This window comes from Eschrichtius robustus, chromosome 11 (assembly GCF_028021215.1).
Source record: "Eschrichtius robustus isolate mEscRob2 chromosome 11, mEscRob2.pri, whole genome shotgun sequence".
Lineage (NCBI taxonomy): Eukaryota > Metazoa > Chordata > Mammalia > Artiodactyla > Eschrichtiidae > Eschrichtius > Eschrichtius robustus.
In genome coordinates this window covers 62,859,788-62,885,457 of record NC_090834.1, presented here as the reverse complement: position 1 = coordinate 62,885,457, position 25,670 = coordinate 62,859,788, and the positions used below count along the sequence as shown (strand labels likewise).

Here is a 25,670-nt window from a genome sequence, read left to right as displayed (position 1 = left end):
TAGGACTTGGCACTTTCACTGTCAGGGCCCGGGTTCAATCCCTGGTTGGGGAACTAAGATTCTGGAAGCCTTGTGGCCCAGCCAAAAATAAATAAATAAAAATTTAAAAATTACTCTATCATAAATATTAAAAAGCCAACCTACAGTTTTAGTTTCTCTCCTTTGTTAGTTTTTCAATACCTGTAGCCAGCAGTATTGTTGGTTTTCCCTGTGTCAACTGGTTTGAGTTTCATAACCTTCAACAGGCACAGGACCTGCCCAATTATTTGCTGAATGGATGAATGAATTTCAATAACTCCCATGCACACAAACACACAGTCCTCACAGGTAAGTCAAAGAACCAGAATCTATCTCCCACATAGATGAGGTTCTTCTACATCTGATCTAACATGGTCAAGTGAGCCTCCTGTGCCTATTCCCCTTACCTAAAAGGATCTTAAGAATTACCTTTTCCAGGTAATTTATCTAAGATATGAATTATGATCCCAAAGAGAAATAAGAAGGGTCTCTAAGCGCCTAAAATCCATGTCTAAAACTCAGATATTTAACTCACAGCAGAGTCTGTCAGGTTTTCACTTGGAGACTATTTGCTCAGAGTTTACACATAATTTGGATTAAGACTGGCATTAGTCTTCCTTCTTGCCAGAAGATTAAAAGTTAAGAGGGTTCAAAAGGCTGTTAGAGATGGGCAAACTAACTGCAGGCAGTGAGAAAAATATCTGATAGAGAGGGATGTAGTATGGTACAGAGGTTAAGAATGCTGGCTTTAAAATCGGAGACAATATGAGCATCAACATGAATAATGACATTAATGGATTATCACCCACTGGGTACACTAAGATTCCAAGAGTCCGTATTGAAAATAAGTGAATAAGTCAATGGGAGAGAAGGGAAAGCTCTTCTTTACTGCAGAATGACAACTAATAAATGTAGAACAAATGATGAAATTAGAAAATCATTTTGCAATCATAATTATCAGGGATATTAAGAGTATGTAGCTCAGACTTCCCTGGTGGCACAGTGGTTGAGAACCCGCTTGCCGGTGTACGGGACACGGGTTCGAGCCCTGGTCCAGGAAGATCCCACATGCCATGGAGCAACTGGGCCCGTGCACCACAACTACTGAGCCTGTGCTCTGGAGCCCACAAGCCACAACTACTGAAGCCCACATGCCTGGAGCCTGTGCTCCGCAACAAGAGAAGCCACTGCGATGAGAAGCCCGCACGCTGCAACGATGAGTAGCTCCCACTTGCTGCAACTAGAGAAAGCCCGTGCGCAGCAACGGAGACCCAGTGCAGCCTGCCCAAATAAATAAATACATACATACATAAATAAATGCTAACGAGTACTGTGATGCTCCTAAAAAGGTTATGGTATGCAGCACCCCCAAATTAAAAAAAAAAAGAGTATCTAGCTCATATGACTCTGTTACTGTATGTAATGTGCTTTTTACAGTGCCTGACATATAATAAGTGCTCAAAGAACATTAGTTATCATTCATTACTATGTATCTGACCCTGTAGCTGGGCTGTGGGAAAGTCCAGAGAAGTTTGAACTAAGACACAAATTGGGAAGACAGCATGACATTTTATAACAAGTATAGGGAGACCTGGGTTCAAATCAAAGCTCTATCATTTACTGACTGTGATCTTAGACAAGTTACTATACCTCTGGGACTCCACTTCCTTACTGGAATAACAGATAATGATGCCTCCCTTGTAGGTTATAAGTATGTAAAACTCCACAGTGCCTGGCACATCAAAGGAGATCTACAAATATGAGCTCTCTTCTCTGTGTCCATATAATCTTAGTGATAATAACATGAATCTGGGCTGAAGTGGGCTCTAGATCTATACCTAATCACCCCCAGGACTCATGTTGGCATAGCCCTGTGTTAAGAAGGCAGCTCTTCTAGTCATGTACCACAATGTTCACTGCAGCACTATTTACAATAGCCAGGACATGGAAGCAACCTAAGTGTCCACTGACAGATGAATGGATAAAGAAGATGTGGCACATATATACAATGGAATATTACTCAGCCATAAAAAGAAACGAAATTGAGTTATTTGTAGTGAGGTGGATGGACCTAGAGTCTGTCTTACAGAGTGAAGTAAGTCAGAAAGAGAAAAGCAAATACCGTATGCTAACACATATATATGGAATCTAAAAAAAAAAAGGGTTCTGAAGAACCTAGGGGCAGGACAGGAATAAAGACGCGGACGTAGAGAATGGACTTGAGGACATGGGGAGGGGGAAGGGTAAGCTGGGATGAAGTGAGAGAGTGGCATGGACATATATACACTACCAAATGTAAAACAGATAGCTAGTGGGAAGCAGCCGCATAGCACAGGGAGATCAGCTCGGTGCTTTGTGACCACCTAGAGGGGTGGGATAGGGAGGGTGGGAGGGAGATGCAAGAGTGAGGGGATATGGGGATATATGTATACGTATAGCTGATTCACTTTGTGATACAGCAGAAACTAACACACCATTGTAAAGCAATTATACTCCAATAAAGATGTTAAAAAAAAAAGGCAGCTCTTCTATATTCTGCACAAGTTGGCTTGTTTTAAAATCTAAGGGAGAAGGGTTTGTCGATCTAAACTCAAAGGGACATAATTTGGTTAATCCTCAGCTGCTGTGTCCAATCACCATCCAATCACACCCCCTCCCATGGCAAGCTGTCCCTCCAGGCAGCTAGTGTCACTAATTGTGCTACCTGGGCCTCTCCAGGTTCCTGAGTATTGATTCCATCTGTCCAATTTGCAGGCTGCAAGACGTGTCCAAGCAACCAAGTATGCTGCCCTTCGCCCCAAAGGGCAGACAGTGGTCTGGCAGGATGGGGAGAGGAAAGTGACTAGGCTAAGCCCTGGGGCTGCTAACCCAATCAAAAGGAATGGGCAATTCACTTCACAAACTTGGAGGACAAAGAGGGTGAGCATCCAAGCTAGTGACTCATTCTGCAATCGTGGAGAAGATTCCTTTCACTTTTAATTAACTCAAAGGCAGCAGCCCCACTGTGGGGTATACCTAGGACTAAAGGAACTGTGGCTGCTCAGTGGCCAAGAGTGGCACCAAACACCTTACCAGATAGCTAGTAAGCTTTTTGCCCAAGAGCTATCTCATACTTAAAAAGCATCTAACCCAGAGTTCCACAGGGATCAGGCCCTTTTTGGAGAAGCCAGCCCAGATCAGGCTAAAGGACTACATGACTATGGTTAGCTCTGATGATGAAAAGAACTTCGTGGACCAATGGGATGTAGGAGGGCAGAAACAGGGTAGGAGGCTAGCCAGGTAAGAGAAAGCTAAGGCAAGGCTGGTGAGAACAGGCTTAGCAGCAGGCCAGGCCCAGGGAGTGTCAAGAAGTTCATAGTCAAAACAGAGCCAAGGGCCAGAGACCAGGCAGCAGAGACGTGAGGCAGAGAGTAAAAAGCCAGGTCAGATGTCAAGGACTAGAGGCAGAGGGAAACAGCAGACCACAAAACAAGTAAGCAACCAGAAACCAAGGAACACACTGGTATCAGAGGTCAAGACAAGGCAAAAGAAGCAGACACCAGGCGCAGCAGTGAGGAGACTTCGCAAATGAAGAGATTTCTGCCTCTTTGACATTTTTTGCTGAAGCAGAAACAAATCCCCCAATTCAGAACTGTATCTGGGAGAAGGTGACGTACACAAGATGGTGAGTTGGCCCACCTGGCTGACAAGGGGACTACAGGATCTGACGGCACAAAGGGAGGCAGGTACTGCTATCTGAGGTGATCCACCAAAGAACAACTAGAGCCGCCCCTCTGTTCTGGCGTCGGCATACTGGCTGTCACTTGGGAGGTTTGGGTTTAGGTATCACTATCTTAAATTGGAGTAGCTGGTGCTAAATGGGCAGTGAAGTATATGGGCTAGGCCTTCATGGTCTTAATAGCTGGACTAAAGGGGACAGAGTACATCATCCCACTCACTTATGTTTTTCTATAACACACTCAAAGGAACTATGCTGACTACTCTAGAGGTTCTCACTGGGCAAAGGCTTACAAACATCAGCAATTCTCCCAGCCACCTCAGGACTTGGCCTCTGGTGGTCTGTGGTAAGATATGCCTACCAATGTCAGTATCAACCTCAAAGGCTAGAGATAATCTCCAGATACCCTACTTCCAATACTAATCTGGAGAGTCAGAGAATGTCTACAGCCCAGGAGGATGGGGGTTGAGAGTTGGCCTTTAGTGACTCGGCTCTGCTAGCAGTACTTGCCTTCCTGCGTGTCCATCAGAATCTACTCTGGTCTTATCTCTGCCCAAGTGAGCTGACTCACCAAAAAGACTGGGCTTTGTGAATACTGAAGGTGAAGGTTGTGAGGGATAGTATCCAGTTGACAGGTTGGCAGAGAAGCAGCAATAGGGCAGAGCTAGCCAGGCCAGGGATGGGGGGCACTGCAGGCCTGGAAATCTGGCTAATCAGAAATGGCCAGGTCTTAAAGATTGGCCTTAGGTAGGGAGCAGAACGCAGGTACAGAGCCCGAGACCTTGGTAAGAGTTACACATGTGAGTAGGAGTGGTGAGCTCTGAGCCTAGGCTGAGAGCTGTTTTCTTTCTGCTTACTTTACTGCCTGCTGATACAAGTATCTATTTTCTCAAGGGTACAGTAGGGCTAAGTAGGAGGAAGATAGCAGTCTAATAATAAGAGCTAGCATTTGTATATACCTCCTACATCCTAGGCACTATTTTAAATACTTTATATATACTAACATCTAATCTTCACAACAACCCTATGAGGGAGGTTAAACAGAAACTGAGGGATAAGTAACTTGTCCAAGGTCACTCAGCTGAAAGGAGCAGAGGTGGGATTCAACCCAGGGCAGTCTGGCTACCAAGCCCATGTCCTTATCACTCTGCTACATGGCCTCTCACTTCCCTGTGTTGACTCCCAGGTAGCTAACAGTCTGTAGAAGCACTTCGCCTCAACTCAAGTTTTAGCAACAAGGCTAGGATCAGGAAGCCCAACAGAAAAATGAGGCAAGGATATGAACAGTTGATGCCCAGAGGAGGAAAAAAACAAACAAACAAGATGATTAAGTATATGAAGAGATCCTCAAGCTTGTGTGTGATTAGAGAAAGGAAAATTTTAAAAAATGAGATAGCATTTTATTGGGAATTTGGGATTGACATGTACACACTGCTATATTTAAAAGAGATAACCAACAAGGACTTACTGTAAATTAATTAATTAATTTTAAAAAATGAGATAGAATTTCAAGTTAACACACTGGCAAAAAGTGAGAAAGCTGAAAAATGCCCAGTGTTGGTGAAGACATGGGGATCTCAGATTCTTCATGCACTGCCAGGGGACAGACTGGTGCAGCCATTCTGGAAGCCAATCTTGTAATATTTGTCATGTTAAAGTACCTTACGCTATGACCCAGCACTTTGCTCCTGAGGATATGTATCTCAGAGAGATTCTTACACAGGTCTATAGAGGGCAACATGGGAGATGTTCACCACATATTTTGTGGCAGTGGGGAGTTGCAGGCAATCAAGTGTCCATCACTGGGGGAACAGGTACGTTAAATGTGGTAGACACATGCTATGAAACATGATGCAGCAGTCAGAAGCAACAGGCTGGATACACGTGCAGCAACATGAATAGATGATTTTTAAAAAGGGGTTGATTCCCTGCCACCTACTATTATTCATTAATTGAACTTGACCATCTGTTCTAAAAATTTATTCCTTCAGGGAGTCAATCAATTGCAGAACTCTAATTCCCATGCTGATCTAGTGATCTTGGGGGCTGAAGAATTAAGGACCCAGTGAAAACAATGAACTCCCTGAAGTACACCAAAGGCCATCACATATGCCCCTCCTACTGGTTCAACTGGTTAGTGCTCATTCACCTTCAGGGCTCCTCAGTGACATAGTCACCAACTCAACTGAGGCTTCTCTGACTCCCAGCCCGGGTCCACACCCTTCCTCTTTGCACAGAATCCAGTACCTACTCCTGTGGAAGGTGACCCTCACCATGTTATATCGTGATTGCCTGTCTACTTTTACTTGCCTTTCCCAGTAGATCACGGGACAAGAGCCATGTCTCAACCTTCTTTCCCAGCTCCTTGCCCGGTGCCTGGATCACAATAAGTGGTCAATAGATGCTTTCTGAATGACTGTATGAAAAAATGAAGAATGAATAAATGAAATAATTATTTTATTTGGTGAGAAATGGGGGAAAAAGGTGGAAGGCAACTGTCTCAGCCCTGCCCAGCCTTCCCCCACCTGAGGGTCCGAACTGGGCTGCAGGCAGCTTAGCTGTGGAAAACTTCCATCTTCCTCTCCTGAGCGCTAGGCCCTTCCTGCCCTCCACCAGGCAGTTCCCAAACAAAGCTGAGGAAAAGAACGGGAGGGTGGTCCCTAAGAAGCAGCTCCTGGGACTCACAGAACTCCCTTTGGAGCAACAGCCCCCACCAGGCAAGTTTTAACTTGCCGATCAGGTTTGTAATTAGATTAGATGTGGGAGCACACGAAGGAAGTTGGCTCACATGGACCTTGATGAGCTCCTGCTTTCAGGACGGTGGGGCGTCACAATGCACAGGAGGACAGTTACATCGATTGGCTTTCTGCTCTCAGTGGCCGGAGGGGCTTTGGGTCATCACATTGTTTAGGAAAGAAGGAGGAAACCTGTGGTGTGAGCTGAGGCCTAAGCTGGGCGAGGCGCGTGTCAAAGACGGCTGGCGAGCAGCTGGAGTTGGTGAAGCAAGAAGGGCAGTGATCCCAGCTCCAGGTCGTCCCCACACAATGTGGAGCTTCAGAAGAAGCTCCTCCGACTCCTCCTCCCCTCTACCCCCCACATCCAAGCACAGGGTCACTGTGTCCCAAGGAAAAGACAAAGAGTTGACCTATTCTCAACCCAGAGCACACCTCGATAAGGGGAGAAAGCAAAGAGGTCACAGGTCAGGAGGTTTGCTGGAAAGTCAAATGAGCTATGGATCATTCAGTCTACTGGTTGGTCTACAGGCGGTCGGGAAAGCGGGGTGGCCCGACCAAAGGCACTGGCCTGTGTTGAATCTAGAGGTCCTGTGGTGTGGAGGCATGAGCTTGGTGGGGGGAAGGATGGGAAGGCAGTTTTCTTTTCTTTTTTGGGGGGTGGGGTGCAGTTTTCTTTTTAAAGCCAGCTTCCTTGGGAAACAAACTAAAGATTAGGGAGGAAGCAAGGTACCTGTGTAGAAAATGTGCCCCAGTTTCCTCGAATGAGGATGTTATTTTGATTACTTCCCTCAAAAGGTAAAGATCAATAATCATAATAAAGCAGCCACGGTGGGTTGAGCACTTTACATTTACTATTCCAGATCCTTATAACCACTTGCAATGAGGTAGTAGTCAATTTTACAAATGAATAAACTGAGGCTCAGCGAGATAACATGAGTTATCCAAGTATACACATTAAATAAGCACAGGAATCACGATTCAAATCCATGTATCTGTCTGGGGCCAAACCCAGTGCACATTCCCCTAAATCACACTGGTTCTCACCTATCTGACCATCCATTAGTCTGTCATAATATCCCATAGTCGCTGGGCCCTTACTATGTACCAGGGACAGTGATATTTTCAGATGGTCATAACAGCTAGCTGGGATAAGAGGGAGTCTGATTCAGAGGGACAAGGGTCAAAATCAGTAGAGGGCTCAGACCAGGTGAGATAATTTGGGCAAGGCTTAAGGAAGGCATGGCACGTTAAGCAGAGGGCCAAGGAATCGAGATTACCCATCACAGGATTTCCAGGACAATCCCAATTTCATATCCTTAGCCTAGTTCTAAATACACTTCCATATCTTTCAATCTGTGGTTCATAACACACAGTCACCAAACCGATGGGGCAGTGTGGTCAAGCCCTGGTTATTAGGGATTCTTTCCACAGTATAGGTTAGACTAGGCTCTCTCTAGGCAAATGATCCGTAAGACCATGTTGGGGCTGGTACATCTCCTAGACGTACGTACTATGCACTAGGCATTGCACTAAGCAGTCTTACGTGCATGTTAATCTTTGCAACCACCCTATGCTGAGGCAGATGCTATTATTGTTCCTACTCTGCAGATGAGGAAACAGCTGTTAAGAGGTAGAGCTAGGTTTTAAACTCAGGCCCTCTTTCCAGAGCTCTTGTTCCTCACCACTCTGCCACACACAACTAGACTGTGCTCCCCAAAGTAAGGACTGTGCCTGGCCATCTGTTCCCTTGCACATAGGCCGCAGTAACGGGCCAGTAAATATTTGTTGAATCAATTCACTTCTAAGGCCTTAACACTGCGCTGTTGATGCACACATTGAGTTTTCAGTCAGCTCCTGGGCTTTACTTGCTAGTATTGCTAAATTGGGTCTCCTTGGATTTTACAGTTGGTTTTTGGTTTTAATTGTAGACTGAAACACTTGTCCCTATTAATTTTTATCACCACAGATTTAACCATTGCTCTAGCCCACTGAGTTCTTTTTTCACATCCCCGACTCTTTCACCTAACATATCAACTACCTCTAAGCTTCATTTAATCTGCCCATTTGGTTGGCATTTATCAATGGTCTCACTAGAATCAGTGATATGACTAGTGAATAGGACAGACCCCTGTGGCTCACCAGTACAGTCTGCTTTCCAGTCTGATATCCATTCATATATAAACAATGAACCAGATCATTCACCATTCATTAGTTTGACCAAACTATTTGCCACATCATATTTTATTCATGTGGATATCATGAGAGACAGCCAAATACCTTGCTGCAACCCAGACACACCTACCATATTTACTGTATATTCCTGACCCACCAAGCTGGCACCCCTATTTAAACAAGCACAGAGTGGGTCTGATGTCTTTAAAGAGGAGGTGCAGGAGTGGACCATACCACAGTCCCTAGAAATGGAACACCCTTCCTCAGGCTGCTGAACTGGATGAGCACTGGATGCTCTTTTCATCCCAACTGATCTTCTCCATGAAGACAGCACTGAACACAGAACCCCAGGATGGGATATAGCGCTGGAGAAGGGGGTGGGTACCCTGAGACTGTCAGTTTAGGCAAATGAGCTGACATCACTTTCCAGGGAGCCGTGTCTGGGTGGCCTGAGGTCAAGGCATGTGTCTGCCAAACTAGAAACGGGTGCATGCTGGAATTGGAATATCATTACTACGAAACAGGATTATCTTGAGCAATGATTCTAAATGGGATTAGAAATGACTCTTTGTTACTCAGAGATAATCAACCACAGCAGCGGTGGGAGAGACATCAAGCTCGGCACACTTTTCTGGGGTCATGGTGCTGGCATTCCGGGCACCTGGCCAGCACGCTCACCCGCCCTTCCTTGCTGGGAAATACTGGGAACTGTTCTTCACTAGGCAGCTGCGGCCACCTGGGACGAGAGCAAGCGCCACATCAAAGTGCCCTGCTTTGGGGTCCCATGTTCTAGGCCCAGCTTCTTAGATGAAAAGGAGTGGAAAAAGAATCTCCAAAGCCCTACTGCTTCTGCATCACCCATCAGATACTGGTGAGAGGCAAGTAATACCCCCACCTCCGTCAAAGATGGGCTTACCTGAAGGAAACTGACTAACTTCCTGAGGTCACCAATCAGCAGCAGCAGTGTTAGTCATAATAATAATTAAGAGACTACCACTACTACTATACTACTATTAACTAAAGTAGCAAACTCTTATCAAGTGCTTACTATGTGGCAGGCATTATTCTAAACACTTTACATATATGTACACATTTAAAGTAGCTCAGCTTATTATCTCCATTTTATGGCTGAAGAAACAATCACAGATAAGTGAAAGAACTTGCCAAGGTAGATGACTAGTAAGAGGAAGAGACAGCCTGGATGTGAATCCAGGTCATCCAGCTCTAGAGCTCACAGCTCTACCACATGCTAGACAGTTACAGCCTGAGAGGACCATGGTCCGTGCTGGATAAGGCCTTTCCTTTACCCTCACTGGTCTCCAGACCCTGCCAGTGCCCGCTACTAACTCTGGTACATCCCTACTTTCTTACTTTTAGGAGCCTATGCTCACAGTGGTGCTTATTCCAGAAATGCTGTCTTCCTACTCTCCACCTCTACCAACCAAAATCCTGTCCGTCTTTCAAGGCTCACCTCATGTGAAAGGGACTTCTTTCATGATTAACCCCCACCCCAGCACTCCAGGCTGGTCTTCTCTGGGTACTGACCACATTCTGCCTCAATCTACCATTAAAAGGAGGCTTGTTTTATCCTTCTTCTGACAGCTTTTTTGAAGACAAGGAGAGTAGTTTGTCGGTTTTTAGATTTCTCAAAAAATCATCCAGCATATAGTGGGTCATCAAGAAACCCTGCCTGAATTGACTTGACTCCTGGTCTTGGCACCCCCTGATTCATTGCATGGCTTTGCTCCCTGCATCTTCCCTACCCAGGTAGTATAGTCCAGTGGAGAGAATAAGGGTTTGGGGTTCAGAGGGACCTGACTTCAAATCCTGGCTCCCCCTTTCACTTACTGGACAACCTTAGGCATCTCTGAGCTTCATTTTCCCTATCTGTAAAATAGGGATAATAATCCCCCCATTTTAGGATTGCAGTGAGGATTAGGGCCAACATGGGAAGTATTCGACATGGGCCTGGCACACAGAAGACACCCAATCAACCACAGCCATCATCATCACTATAGTCAGGAGATCACATAGCACAAAGCCAGCCTCCTCGGGCCAAAGGAAGCACCACTCTGCAGCAAGCAGCCAGGCTGAGAACAGGCTGGGGACCTTGGGAAGAGACTGTAGGCCTCCAAAGCAGGATAGACCTCCATGTTGTCAGGCCCCCTGGTACCTACATTAAAGCACAGGTACTGGGGTGCTCTACCTGCTCTGCCTCTGGCCAGCCAGCAAGGAAGAAGAGCCTCCCATGGAGGCTGACCCAGTCCAGCTGCAAGAGAAGCATCAGCTCTTTGCTCTAAGAACACCTGTGGAGCTGTGGGCCACACAGAGAGGCCTGTAAAACCTCTCCTGCAGGTCAGCGATCTGGCTTGGGCTGCTGGGTTCTTAAAGATAGGATTTAATGCCCCCCCTCCCCTTAGTAAGGTGGAGGGAAAATAAGCAAATGCTAAAAATAAATGACTGCTATGAGAGGGAATTAAATGGTCTTCAGCCAAGGATGGCGGCATTTTAAAATTAACAAAGCCCAGGTACCACATCCAGGAAGGCCTTGGCAAATGCGTGTTATCCACTCATTAGCTCAGCTCCTCAGGGACCCCAGCCAAGCAGGGAAGGCAGTGCCGGGAAGCAGTCCTTCCGATGCTGATGAAATGCACTCCTGGAGAAAAAGCAGGAGGGAGGGAGACTCTTGCAGGGAATTTCAAACAGTTCTGCTGGAGCTTCCTTCTCTGCCTGGCAGTCTCACCTTCTCTGAGGCAGGGGCTTTCAAGGCAACCAGCAAGCCCAAGTGGACTCAAATCTGAACCTCCCCCCACCACCCCACTGTTTCAGGATCTTTGGTTCCTGAAGCACCACAATGGCCATACTATTTAGGTGGTCCTCCCTGAGTGGCAGTCCAGGGACAAGGAACCCAAGAATGATGTGGGATGAGAGGCAAGCTCCCAGTCCTGAACCCTGCACCTTCTCCTCACTATAAAGAACCATATGACACTTTGTGAGCCCACTGTATACCACCCATAAGGTGAATTTATCACTATTCATCAGTAACTCTACTTCATGACATCACGAACCGTGTGAATCCACAAATCTTTATTCTCTACTAACAATCAGAATATATAGTACTCCAATGTAAGATACCATCAACTATAAGAATTCAAAACATTCCAGGTGACCATAAACAGTATGAATTCATTTTAACACTACTAACAGGAATTCTCAGTACACCAAAGGTCACAATTAACAGTGAAAATATAGAGAGAGATGGTGGTTTTTTGAAAACTTTTTAAAAGTCTGTTTATTGAAGTATCATTTATGCATAGTAAAATTCATCCTTTTAAGCTGTACAGTTTGATGAGTTCTATGACCACCACTATAATCAACACTTAGATTATTTCCATCACCCCAAAAGTTCCGTTGGGCCCTTCCTCCCACTCCTAAACCCTAGCAGTCACTAACCTGATTTCTGTCCCTATAGTACTGCCTTTTCCAGACTGTCATATAAATGGAATTATACAGCAGGTAGCTTTTCATGTCTGGCTTTAACTTAGCATAAGGCTTTAAAGATTTGACCATGTTGTTACCTGTACAAGAAGTTTGTTCTTTTTTTAGTGCTGAGTAGTCCACTGTATGGATGTACCATAATTTGTCCATTCACCAGATGATGGACATTTGGGTGATTTCAAGTTTTTGGTGATTATGAATAAAGATACTATAAATATTTGCATACAGGTCTTGTTGTAGATGTATGTTTTTATTTCTCATGGACAAATATCTAGGAGTTGGTATTGCTGGGCTGTATGATAAATGTATGTTTTACCTTTATAAGAAACTGCTGAAGTGTTTTCCAAAGTGGCTATACCATTATGCATTCCTATCAGTAGGGATGACAACTGTTCTGCATCCTTATCAGCACTTGGTATTGTCAGTTTTAAAAATTTTGGCCATTGGAATAGGTGTGTAGTGGTATCTCATTGTGATTTTAACTTGCATTCCCCTAAATGCTGAGTATCTTTCATGTGCTTATTTGCCATCAATCACTTCTTTGGTGAAGTGTCTGCTCGAATCTTTTGCCTATTTTTAAAAAATTGGGCTATCGGGACTTCCCTGGTGGCGCAGTGGCTAAGAATCCGCCTGCCAATGCAAGGGACACGGATTCGATCCCTGGTCTGGGAAGATCCCACATCCCACATGGAGCAACTAAGCCCATGCACCACAACTACTGAGCCTGCGCTCTACCGCCTGTGAGCCACAACTACTGAGCCCGCGTGCCACAACTACTGAAGCCTGTGTGCCTAGAGCCCATGCTCCACAAGAGAAGCCACCACAATGAGAAGCCCGCGCACCACAACAAAGAGTAGCCCCCACTCGCCGCAACTAGAGAAACCTGCGCGCAGCAACGAAGACCCAATGCAGCCAAAAATAAATAAATAAATGTATTTAAAAAAAAAAATTGGGCTACCTTTTTATTACTGATTTGTAAGAGTTCTTTATATCTTCTGGATACTATTCTTTTATCAGACGTGTTTTGACAGCTTCTTTTTTGAGGAATTAGAATTCATACCATTTTTCTTCCAAACCACTATCCCCTGCATATACATGCTGATGAAGAAAACAGGACAGACTTAAACTTTCAATTTACAAATACCTTAGTGTCACTGGAAAAAGGGTCAAGCAGTACTTAGCACCTGTTAAAACTCATGAGACTATTTTTACCTCCATGATGAGCGTCCAACCACCATTAGGCTTTAAAGAAAGCTACATCTGGAGAAATGGCTGTCCTATAAACAGCTTTTGCCCCCAAGGCTCTGCACCTCCCAAAGCCCTGTTCTGGTCCGCCAGGCTCTTGGAATGGTCAACAGTCGTCACACTCCATTGCTGGCCATTGTCCACTGGGAAAGGTAGGAGGCTCCCAATCCACCCCTCAGTGAAAGAGCAAACAGTGGGGCCTGTGGCTGCCTGGACATCAAAGTAGAGCAAACAGGCCTGGCAGGCCCTGCCTCTCCGCCTACACATCCTGCAAATGCCATCTGAAGGAGCATCCCTGAGGGGGTCATGACTTTCAGCTTGTCACAGCACACATCAAAGTTTGCACCACACACGAACTGGGTGCATGGGTTCGAATCAAGTTGCCCAAGAGCGGATACTCAGCCATTGTGTCCAGTTTTAATCCCGTGTTTTCCCAAGTAATTAAGCCTTCTTGCTTATGAACTTGTGACTAAGTAAAGCATCACTGAGAGGTTGTAACATCAAAGTGCCTTCCACCGTCTGTCCATGTTTAGTAAAATTGGATTTCTTTCCCTTCTTAAAGAAAAACTAATTGAATTTAGCTGAAGGCTGGGTATATTTGCACGAGCCAGTAGAGGCTGTGCTAAGTCACAGTGGTCATCCTGGGGCCCTGTGGCTTAGCGTTTAGCTGGGCTGGGTCAGAGTGCAACACGGAATGAGGCACCCAGACTCAGGCTAAACAAGTGTCTGTGGCATGAGGCTTATGGAGGGCTCACTGTGGAGAAGGGGCCAGCCCCCGCCAACTACTCCTCAAGTCAACACTACACCCAAGCTGTTACTAGGCTGGCAAAAGGACTGTCCTAGCAGAATGTTGGTAAATCTTTGGCAGGAGGGCTACTGAAGACAATGGCCATCACAGTGCTCGAGTCCTTGATGTCAGCAGTCCAAGTAAGCTTCTTAAGGCAAAGGCTGTGATGCTTACTTAGTATCTGAATCCCCTTTAGCCTAGCATATCAGCACCTGACACAGTCTAGTTTTTAAAAAAGTCTGCTGGATGCATAACATGATAACATAAAGGTATGTCAGCACAAAGTTCCTCTCTCCTGAAGAACCAAAACTCTCTGTATCCCTTTTTTGCCCTACTTGTCAGGAAACTTCAAATTAAATTCATACTCGATTCCACTAATTACCTGATTTACAGTGAGTACAGCCTGGTCCCATTTATGTAAAATTAGACACATAGATATAGATATAGATATCGTGATCAGTCTCTAGGTAGAGGGGATTCAGTTGACGGCTACTTTCTTCTCTATATTTTTTTTACAAAAACAATAAACTTATTTTTGGAAAAGAAAATCTCTAGTTCAATCCTGATAGAATTATCTTTCCTTTTACCAATATGATTTCTGATCTTGATCCAGTTTTAACTCTCCTGTGTACATTTATATTTGTATTTTGATTTAAGTCACCTTAAACCCTTTTTTGTAAATAAAAGGAGGTAATAAATTATAAATAAGTTCCCACGCATATTTTTAACATTTTGTTCTATAACACTGTATTTTCTGTTCAAAATTAAACAAAATAGCACTCTCTTTACTATTCAAAATTAAATAAAATAATAAATACATATATAAATAAAGATTCACAAGAAGATAATCTCCTTAAGTATAGAGACTATTGTGTTCATATCCCCAAGGACTTAACACATTAAGCAGCCAGGCACTAAAGGCAGTTGAGGGTGAAATGACTGGGCTTCGCTCAGGATATCTCCTTTGAGCTTGTGGGCTGCCAACATTCTAAAGGAGGTGAAGGTTCTCTACTTTCAGCCTTGAATCACGGGGTGCTGTCCCTCTACTCGCCCTTGATCCAAATCCATTTCAAATGTGGTGGCATTTCAGGCCTGGCCAGTATGATTCCAGAAGGGCTTGGTGACTGATGAGATGAGAATCAGCACACTTCCAATACAGAAAAACTTATTGGCAGATTGTGCTGGGATGGACACGATAATCCTTCAAGACCACTCCCATGGCACCTTACCAATGAGGCCTACCCACCCTGAGCAGTGTACTCCTGGCATTCCCTTTTACCAGATTCTACTTTTCCTTTTTTTCCATTAGCACTTCTTATCTTCTAATATATAGTTTACTTATGCATTGTATTTATTGTTTATTGTTTGTCCCTGCCTCTCTCTACCCAGGGACCACCACTTGTACAGAAATAAGCTCTCTGAGGACAGGGATATTTGTCTGTCAAGAACAGTGCCTGGCAAACAGTAGGTGCCAAACAATTTTTGTGATATGAATAAATAAATCCAACCTGAGAGTATGCTATTTTCTATAAAAATCTGTCCTCACTGGGTACCGGAAGGAAGAGGAGGGCACAAAATAGAAGCTTAAAACACCAATAATTAGTCCTAGGAACCGAGTAAATACAAGCCAACACTCTCACTTTGCTCATTGAGCATCACTGATTTGCTAATGGCTCTGGATAAAGACAGAGCAATCAGTTAAACCAACAACTCATTAGATTCAGAGAGAATTGTCCTCAAAGCACATCTACTAGCTATGTGCTCACTGATTGGCAGTACTCTTAAGTATAGTGTTAATTCTTATTCTGTCTCAACGCTGATAAAACCAAACACAGAAGGGCACATACCCCCTCCCTTTTCTCCACCACTGGTTATCTCTTGCAGATGGAGATACCTGCAAGGTGGGAAAGACTGGTGGGTGGGGGTGGAGGCAGGGGAGGGGGGTTATAAGTGGTAGAATAAGCACATGTGTGTTTGTATGTAGAGAGGTCTAATGCGAGCAGCACAGAATAACATCTCACCATTTGTAACCTGTAGCACATACATTATGTCATTTGATTCTCACAAGAATATAGTAAGAATCTATCTGCTCTGCTGTGAGATTCAGTCCCCTCACCCCCTCTGCTTTGATAATATCCTGTCCACACTGCTCTGATATCATTGATTACACTATACTCTGTTTCTCTACCTGCCTGTTTTTCCACATTAGACCACGAGCTCCCAAGGCCTCTGATTCCCCAGTGATTAACACGGAGTCTGGTTCAGAGTAGATATCTACCAAATGTTTGTAGAAGTAGTTGATTTCAGGTGAAGAAACAAGGTGTTAATAGAATTTTGAAATTCAACTAAGGGTCAGAGCCAGGACTGGATTCCAGGCTCTCAATTGTAGAAGCAATTTACATTAATTTTTCTTTTAAAGACTATGTGCTTAGAGCTAAAGAGGCAAATAAGGAGACAGAGTGCTGAGATCAAGTTCACGACAGAGTAGCTGAGAAGAGAGAACTATCTCAGTACAGCTGAGTCTCTCAGCCAGTCTGAGGCAGTGCCACCCCGACATTATAAAATACCTATTTGGTTGATTTCCACCACATTTATGACCCTCCCAAAGGTGGCCAGTACTGGCAGATAAAATCCTTAAAGATCTGCTTGAAGGGAAAATGAAAATTTGCACCTCCCACTATCAATGTCAGTGGCTGTTACTAAAGCACCCAGTCTGCCTTCTTTGAAAGCATCTCTTTTTGCTCTTCTTCAATCAATTCTTTTGCACAATCACAGCTAGAGACTGCGATGTAATGGCAGCATCCAGCCCAAGCCCGGGATCTGGCAGTGGGAGGCAGCAGTGAGGTACAGTAAAATACACAAACTCTGCAGGCAGTCAGACCAGGTTCTAAATCCTATCTGTGTGACCTTAGACAAATCACCTTACCTCTTTGGGCTTCAGTTTTCTCAGCTGCAAAATGAAAAATAATAATATATATCTTGTGGGTGGTTGTAAGAAGTAGAGATAACTCTATACAAAGTAGACTGTTTCAATCTTTACACAACAGCTGCATGCTGGGGGAATGGGAAAGTGTGTAGGAAAACAGCAGGGCCTCCAATGAGAGGGAAGGAACGCCCCCACCTTCCCTAGTTTCTACCAGAACTTCCAAAGGAACAGCCCAATGGAACCCTTGCTGGGGACAGTGACTGCAGACTGCTCAACATGGATAATGATAACGGAATCATGATGATAACTTGCACATGTACACTTAACCACTTACAACAGGCTTTCAAACATTTTGTTGCTTCAATAAAGCAAATGACTCGCCTAAGGTCACAAAGTCAATGAATGATGGAGCTGTGATCCAGAGCTACATCTTTCCTCTCCACATCTCCTATACTTTCCATTGCACCAGGTGTTGACCAGTACCTTAGGCTAAGTCCATTCCCCTGCCTTTGGAGAAGAGAGCAGGGGGACAGGCAAGGGTGGGAGAGGGTTCAGGATCGTGGTCTGCAGAGCTCTGGCAAAGGGAGCCCCATGTGGAAGGAGATCTCTCACCTGTCGTTTCGGTTGATGGCTGCCACCATGAGTGCTGTCCAGCCAAGTCTGTGCCTTGCATTGACATCAGCACCTTCTGACAACAGCCTAGAAAGAGACAGAAATATTTTCAGTGTATGGCTTATCATGGACATAAGAGTGGAAGAAATGAAAAATCAATAAACAGGGAGGCTAGATGAATCTGGAAATAGTTATAGGGCTTTGAGAACTAAATACCCATCCCAGCTCCTCTGGCCACTCTCCCTTGACCCCAGGCTTCTCCTACCTCTCTCCCTCTTCCCTTAAATGAGTCTGCCTCTGCTGTCATTCTCCCAACCTACTGAGGAAAGAATGTGCCTTCCCCTCTGTCCAGAATGCTCTCTCCCTGCCTCTCTGCCTATTCTAAACCTACTTTCATACAATGGGATACAACCCTGGCTTGAGGACTCTCTCCCAAGTAGGCTTTCCTGACTCATCCAGTCCACAGATCTCTCCTCCTTCCTTAGAATTTCCCCATGCTTAGCACCAAATGCCCAATGACACTTCTCATCTATGTAGCTCCCGGTTTACAGAAGAATCCTACTTCTCAAGTTTATCTGTATGGTCGCTGTTTGGAAATTGGAACTCTGAATGCAAGGGAAGATGGAAAGAATGTTAGAAATGCTAGATTAGGTTTCTAGAAAAGTCCATATGAACCTATTTGACTCTATATGCCAGTGCCTAGCACACAGTAGGAGCTCAGTAGCTGTTAACACAAGTTTTTAAGTATAACACTAAAAGCCTGAATTCTGGGTCCCAGTAGCAGGGAGCCCTATAATGTGGGGGTGGATAGAGAGAAGGAGAGTGAAGAGAACCAACTCTTACTGCGAACCTCCTACAAGCAGGAACTGCCTCAGAACTTTACATACACGCTCTCATTCACTCTTCACACAAGCTTAAGGAGCTGGTATTAATCTCCTCTTTTCATGGATGAGGTAGTAAGTTCAGCGAGGTGAAATGACTCGCTGAAGGTCACAAAGCTAGTTAAGGGGCAGTACAGTGACTGGAACCCAAGTCGATAATGGCTCTGCAGCCTGAATCCTTCTCACCTCACCAACCTTCCTCTACACTGAACCTGACTCCATCTAACATGGAAGAGAAAAGACTAAATGGACTCCAGCAAATCAGCATGACACGTGCTTGGTCCTGTGCTGAATTCTGGGATGGGGGTGTGGAGAAGACATGGGGTTTGCCCTAAGGAATTTAGTTGTGGAGGGAGGACTCAGGATAGCAGGAAACCAAAGGCTGTCGTGTGTGGTTTCCCACCATAAGTGCTGTAGGAGGCCAGGAAACAGGGAGACCAAAAGTCAAGAGTGTTTCACCAACAAGGCAGGAGCTGCTTATGAGGAATGGGCATTAGGGGGAACTGGGAAGCTGTCTACTCTTCAGTGCGTTCTAGACGAAAGGGCACTGGCAGAGTCCAGAGGCTTGGGGTTGAGTCCTAGCACCATTCTTATGCCATAATCTGTAGGAAATGCCCCTCTGGACCAAGCCAAGCCTAACCTCTGTGCTGTTGAAGTAAGCAGGTGATGAAGGCTTGGGAGGATGAAGAGACACATCATGTACTCATTCATTCACTCAGCCTGTGCTGATGCAGGGAATGAGACAGGCACTGTCAAAGCCTGAGGGGAAGACAGACCAGCAAGCACGTCACTACACATCAGATGAGTGCTAGGAAGGGGGCCTCAAGTTGCAAATGTACAACCAGGGAACCTAACCTAGCCTTAATGACCCAGAAGGCCTCTCAGAGGAAGTGATGATAGACAGTTAGCCAGACAAAAGCGGGCAAGGGAGGGAAGGAGTGTTCCAGGCAGAGGTAAAGCCTCTCATCAGAGTAGAAAGCAGCACTGGGTATATGAGGCCCTGAAAGAGGTCTGGCACAACTCAGGCACGAAGTGCGAGAGGAAAGTGTTGAGAGAGGAGGTTGGGAAACCCTCTTCTCTCACCTCTAGTTTGAAAGGTTTCTTCTGGTCAAAGTCCTGGGCCTCTTCCTCTTACCACATACACTGTTAAGCATCCTTCATGCAGAAACAACTGTCCATAGCCAAAGATGTTAAAGAGGCTAAGAACCCTGGGGATAATTTTCTGAGACAGAAATCTCTCTTTGCGCAAAACCTTCCCTTGTTTAGCAGGCCAAGTGGTGCTGTGGAGAGCGCAAGTTTCTGAGAACAGAGAGACTGGAGTCTGATTTTAACTGTGATTCTGGTTGGATGGCTGCACTTCTCTGGCCCTCAGTCTATAAGCCTAGAAAATCAGGAAGGGCTGATCAGAGGTTTCTGAGGGAAAAGACTTTAACTATGACTTGAAGAATAGGAACAATTTAGAGAAGAGGGAGGAAGTGCACGCCAGTCAAGAAAAAAGACACAAGATACTATTCAGAAGCAGGGAAGGGATGAGAAAGTATACTCAGAGACCATCAGGTAGATCCATCTGTGTGACAGTTAGCAGCACAGAAACAGGCAGCTGCCAAGGTAGGCAGGGCCTGCCACAGGGCCTCAAAAGCCAAGCTAGGAGGCCAAGGCAGTGGGCATAAACCTTTTTTGAGCCATGGACTCCTCTGAGGATAAATCATCAAAGCTGATGATTCTTTCCAGAAAAGTGCACAGGCACACACACACTCAAAAAAAAAAAAAAAAATCTTTCTTTACATACAATGCCCAGGGGTTCATAGGTCCCCATGAAATCAATAGTGGACCCTAGGTTAAAAACCCAATCTAAAGGGTTGACAAATGCCTGGCATGTGTGTGCTATGGTCCTGCCCTCCTGTATCTCAGTCAGAAATCATGAATCTCTCTCAGCAGCTCTTTCCTATGGAGCCTTTGAAAGAGCCTCAGAATCCTTCTCAACACTGGTTCCAATCAGCTACCACCAATAAGAAGTATTTCTTATTTGCCATTCCTTAGACTCTCACCATAGGCAAGTGGGGTTGTCATTGAAGGTTTTGGGCAAAAGAAATTATAGAATTAACCTAATAGCTTAAGCAGGCTGAATTTGAAAGGAGACAGAATAGAAAATGGGGACAAGGAGACCAATTTGGAGGTTGCTGTAACACAGACCAAGGGAGATGAGCTAGGGCAGGGAAATGAGAAAGTGTGCATGAACACAAGAAACTCAGTGCAGCCAGAATCCTTTATGCCTTTAGTGGGTCAGTGACCTGTGTTCCCCTGCCTGAGCCCTGAGAATTCCAGAAGCAGCACTCCTCTGGAGGCAGTGCTGAAGAAAGAAGATTGAGATGCCTCCTCTTCCTGCCCCTTAAGGGCTGAGTGTAGTGTAATAAAAAGAAAAAGATGAATAAAAGCCTCTGGAGCAGGTCAGACCTGGATTCAAATTCTGGTCCAGCTAGATAATGCTGAGCAAATCAATTCTGAGTCTCAGTTTTCTCACCTATCAAATAGGGACAGTAATCTCTAATTTGCAGGGATCCCAGCCCAGTCCCTGGCACATAGCAAGTATTCAGTACAGAGTGGTTTTTGCCTGCCACGCTACCCTGTTTCTATCTCTTTGAAGGAACAAAGCGATCTGGCCTCAAGTTGGTAGTGGCAGATTGGCAAGTACTCTGGGATTCTAACACAAGGTCACATGGGATGACCCGGGTAGTTCAGCCAGGCTGGCTTCAGGCACTCCTTTGTTCATTTATTCAACAAACATGCACACACTCACTCTGTGCCTGGCTGCACACTGGCTACTGAGGGGGAGACAAGACTGAAGTTCTCGCTTTCCAGGACCTAAGCCAAGCAGGGTTTTCTTTTTTTTTCTTTATATATATATATATATATATATATATATATAATGTGCATGTAAGTATTTGTTTATTACTTTTTTCACAAATAATTGCATTTTAAAATTATTTATTTATTTATTTATTTTTGGCTGTGTTGGGTCCTCACTGCTGCGTGCAGGCTTTCTCTAGTTGCAGCGAGCAAGGGCTACTCTCGGTTGCGGTGCGTGGGCTTCTCATTCAGTGGCTTCTCTTGTTGCAGAGCACGGGCTCTAGGTGTGTGGGCTCAGTAGTTGTGGCTCGTGGGCTCTAGAGCCCGCACGGGATTAGTTGCTCCACGGCATGTGGGATCTTCCCGGACTAGGGATCGAACCCCTGTCCCCTGCGTTGGCAGGTGGATTCTTAACCACTGTACCACCAGGGAAGTCCATAATTGCATTTTAAGGTGTGTTTATACTGCTAATTCATACAATAATTCCATTTGTAAGTTGCTACTTAATGCTCTATGGCACATCCACCAGATTTTCCCTCTCTGCTCTCCCAGGGATACCCACCCAGCTAACCTCCATCCCTCGGCCACCAAAAGCAATGCTCAAAGAACATCCACTTACATATACCCTTTTGGACCTGTGTGAGTATTTTCCCAGGGCATGTACTTGGAGTGCAATCCCTGGGTTACAGGGTTTATATCACTTGATTTGACTAAATAGTGCCAGGGTCCTACAGGACAACTGCTCCATCTACCCTCCCACCAGCAGGACAGGGGTGTTCCTGTGTACCACGGACACTTGGCAGTAGCCAACTTCCTAATCACTGCAAGTTCAATAGGTGTAAAGGGATCTCACATTGTTGTTTTAATTTGCATGTCTCTGATTACCAATAATTTTGAGCTACTTATTATATGCATATTAGCATGTTGAGGTTTCCTTTTCTGTACACTGCAGGGTTTTCTTTTTTTTTTTTTTCAGGGTTTTCTTTTAAGAGGAGGAACTGCTGGGAGAGAAGGCTTCTCCAAACTTGCTATCCTTTCAATGAACAGTGTAGAAGGAGCACAGGGCAGAAGCAAGAGACCTGTGTTCTAGTTCCAGTTCTGCCACCTCCTACTCTGACACACCACAGAAGATATATTATCTCTCTGAGATTTAGTCTCTTTATAGGTCCATTAGGGTTTTAAGAGGTGACACTGAAATCTGAAAGAAAGGGCTCTGCAAACCTGAAGGGATTATTCCTAGGAGGCAAATCTTAGTGTTTTTTAGTGAGACACCAGCTTTTAAGCCCTGCCCAGCATACTGACTATCATTCTTTGCAGCCTCCTGGGGCTGAGGTGTAAAGGAGAAAGCAATGGCCCTGGAGTCCAAAGGCTGGAGTTCAGATTCTGGCTCTGTCACTTATTAGCTGTGACATGGGAGCTATTAATCCCTATTGTGCAAGGTAGTTGTAAGGATTAAAAGAGACACCACATGGCAGAATTCCATAAGGAGTGGTGGCACCTAGTAAATCAAGGAAGGACCAGAACAAACAAAACCCACAGTGACCCCAACTCCAAACAACTTTTCCTCTTTCAGAGCTGGGTGGGCCCCTCCCCCACTTCCCCTCTGTGTGCAGAGCAGTCCCAAAAGTTAGGATTTCACAAACCCAGGTCTCCTCCATTTCATTTTGTTGCTTTGCAAGTGAATGCCCAGCGGGCAGTCATTTCAAAGTCCTGGGCCAGCTGGGCGGGTGGATGCCTGCTGAGAGCAGCTGAAAGGGCCTCTGAGGCCTGAGAAAGCCACCCTTGCTCTCCCCTGTGATTTTCACCAATGGACAAAATGCGGCAAGTGAATTAATCTCTTTTAAAAAGAGCAATGCTTGTGACAGAGCACTGTGTCTCCAAAAAGGTTAGGATTCCATCATCCCTGAGATGATGAGTGAAAGGCTTAATGCAGGTTGCCACTCAGGGCAGAGCTGCCTGTGGCCAGGGGCTGAGAAGTGAGGGTGGGCACTGCAGGCCTTTCTGGGCTCACTCCAGACTTGTGGAAGCCCCTTCCCTAATGAACTAGGTCTCCTGCTTGGCAGGGCAGTGGTGGGTGACACTAAACCCAGGGTAGATGATGGAGAGGAGACCACACTAGCAGTCCAGAGTTGAATCCCAGCTCATGTACAACTCTCAGGTAGTAGAGAGGGGCAGGAAAATAAGCGAGAGAGACCTTGGTTCAAATGCAGGCTCTGGCACTTACTGGGTGGGTAGTCATGGACGAACCAGTGACTCAACCTCTCTGAATCTCGCTTGGTCTCCTCACCTGAGTAACAGCTCGTGCTCTCTGAGCCTGTTCCAAAACTGTTAAAAAAAGGGAGAGGACTCCACCAGCCCTACTCCATATGTCATTCAGGGGCACCATGAAGAAACGACGAGACAAAATATATAAAAGCACTTGGTATGCAATAAAAGTGCTATACAAATGGAAGAGCCTATTTCATTACTATCATCATTTTCCAATGAGTGTCTACCCCATTTTAAGGAAGCAACAAACTAGGATGATATATCCAAGGTGTACACAGAACTTGGAATATAAGTGCTCCAAATTTTCTGTGGATTGATAAATGGATGGTCTCAAATCCCCAGGCAAGGGCAGTGGTAGAATAAGGGTTCTCCAGCCCAAGAGCTGAAGATTTCCACATGAGAGTAACTAATCAAGGGAAGAAAAGCTGCTCCCGTCTATCAGGGACCCAGGAGAGTCCTGAAGGCTACGGACCAAACCGGCAGCAGTGGTTACCTCTTTTGGGGAAGCGGGGGTAAGGGATTCAAACTTTCACTTCCTGCTATGAACTCTTTTGTATTGTTTGAAATTCTGTTGCTGTTTTTTTGTAACAATAAGCATACTATTAGTCTTTTTAAAAAAAATTTCTTAGGAAAAGAAAAACTTTGGACCTAGAGCTTGTCATACTGAGTGAAGTCAGTCAGACAGAGAGGGACAAATATGATATGATATCGCTTACATGTGGAATCTAAAAAAAGGTACAAATGAACCAACTGACAAAACAGAAACTGAGTCACAGATGTATAAAACAACTTACGGTTACCAAGGGGGAAAGGCAGTGTGGGGGGGGGGGTGCGGAGGAGGGATAAACTGGGAGAGTGGGCTTGACAGAGACACACTACTACATATGAAACAGACAACTAATAAGCACCTACTGGATAGCACAGGGAACTCTACTCAATACTCTGTAATGACCTATATGGGAATAGAATCTAAAAAAGAGTGGATATATGTATACATATAACTGATTCACTTTGCTGTACAGCAGAAACTAACACATTGTAAATCAACTATACCCCAATAAAAAAAATTAATAAAAAAAAAAAACGAAAAAAACCCTTACCCTTTCTTCCTCCCAGAAGCCTTCCCTAAGACAGCCTTGGTGCAGCCATGATGCCCTGTGCTAGCCTGTATCAACAGCTGTCATACAGTTTCCTTGTCCTACTCTCCCAGTAGTCAGCATGGCCCCCTAGAAATGAGGACATGCCTTGTTTCTTGACTCCTGGTGCTGGCACAGCGGCCCACACCAGAGGGCTCAGGGGTTGAACAAATGAATGCCTGTAGCACTTCCCTACACAAATCTCTCACCTATACTCATGCGCCTGTCTTCTTCCAAGAACTTAGGCTTCTGTGTATATGTGTAAGGTGTGGGTGAGGAAGATGTCCTCACTCTCAGGGCTGAGGACACTTAGACACAGGCCTGGGGCTGGAGGCCATGGGTTCCAGCCATGGCTCTCTCAGTAACTAGCTGTGTGACCTGGATAAATCTGTCTCTCTGGGCCTCACTTTTCTCTGCAGTAAAATAAGGTACCTGAATTAAATGATTTCTCAAGTCCCTGCCAGTTCTAAAATCTTAGGATTCTAAATATGTACAGCATCAAAACAGAAGTGAACTCCTAGCAGACACGGGCACCAGCATGACTTCCAAAGAAAAGACAACTCCTCAGGCTTGCTGTTTATAGGAGGGAGGGAGTCCCAGACAGGGATACAGGAGTTTTGAGTTATTACGGCTAACAGCTCTTCCACTCAGGGGAGGGAGGTACCACTTGGTTTTTCTTCCTTCTTCTTTATGACCAATCAATATAAAGCAGCCACTGAACTTCAATCGTGCATTGTTCCAACTGATTTCCGGACCCTTCACATGAACTGCCCTCAGCTGCAGCTGGGGAGGGGGCTGAAGGGTGGGAGCCCTGTCCCACCTGCATC

The 25,670-nt window shown here is 45.2% G+C and overlaps 1 protein-coding gene across 2 annotated transcripts in view; it reads right to left on the bottom strand.

The window, feature by feature from the left end:
* CLPB (ClpB family mitochondrial disaggregase) overlaps window positions 1-25,670 on the bottom strand; it is a 163,178-nt gene that overhangs the window by 109,371 nt on the left and 28,137 nt on the right. For both annotated transcript variants that reach the window (XM_068555530.1, XM_068555531.1), the window contains exon 3: window positions 17,712-17,798. In XM_068555530.1, coding sequence (XP_068411631.1) covers window positions 17,712-17,798 — 87 coding nt within the window. The remainder of the gene's footprint in view (window positions 1-17,711; window positions 17,799-25,670) is intronic.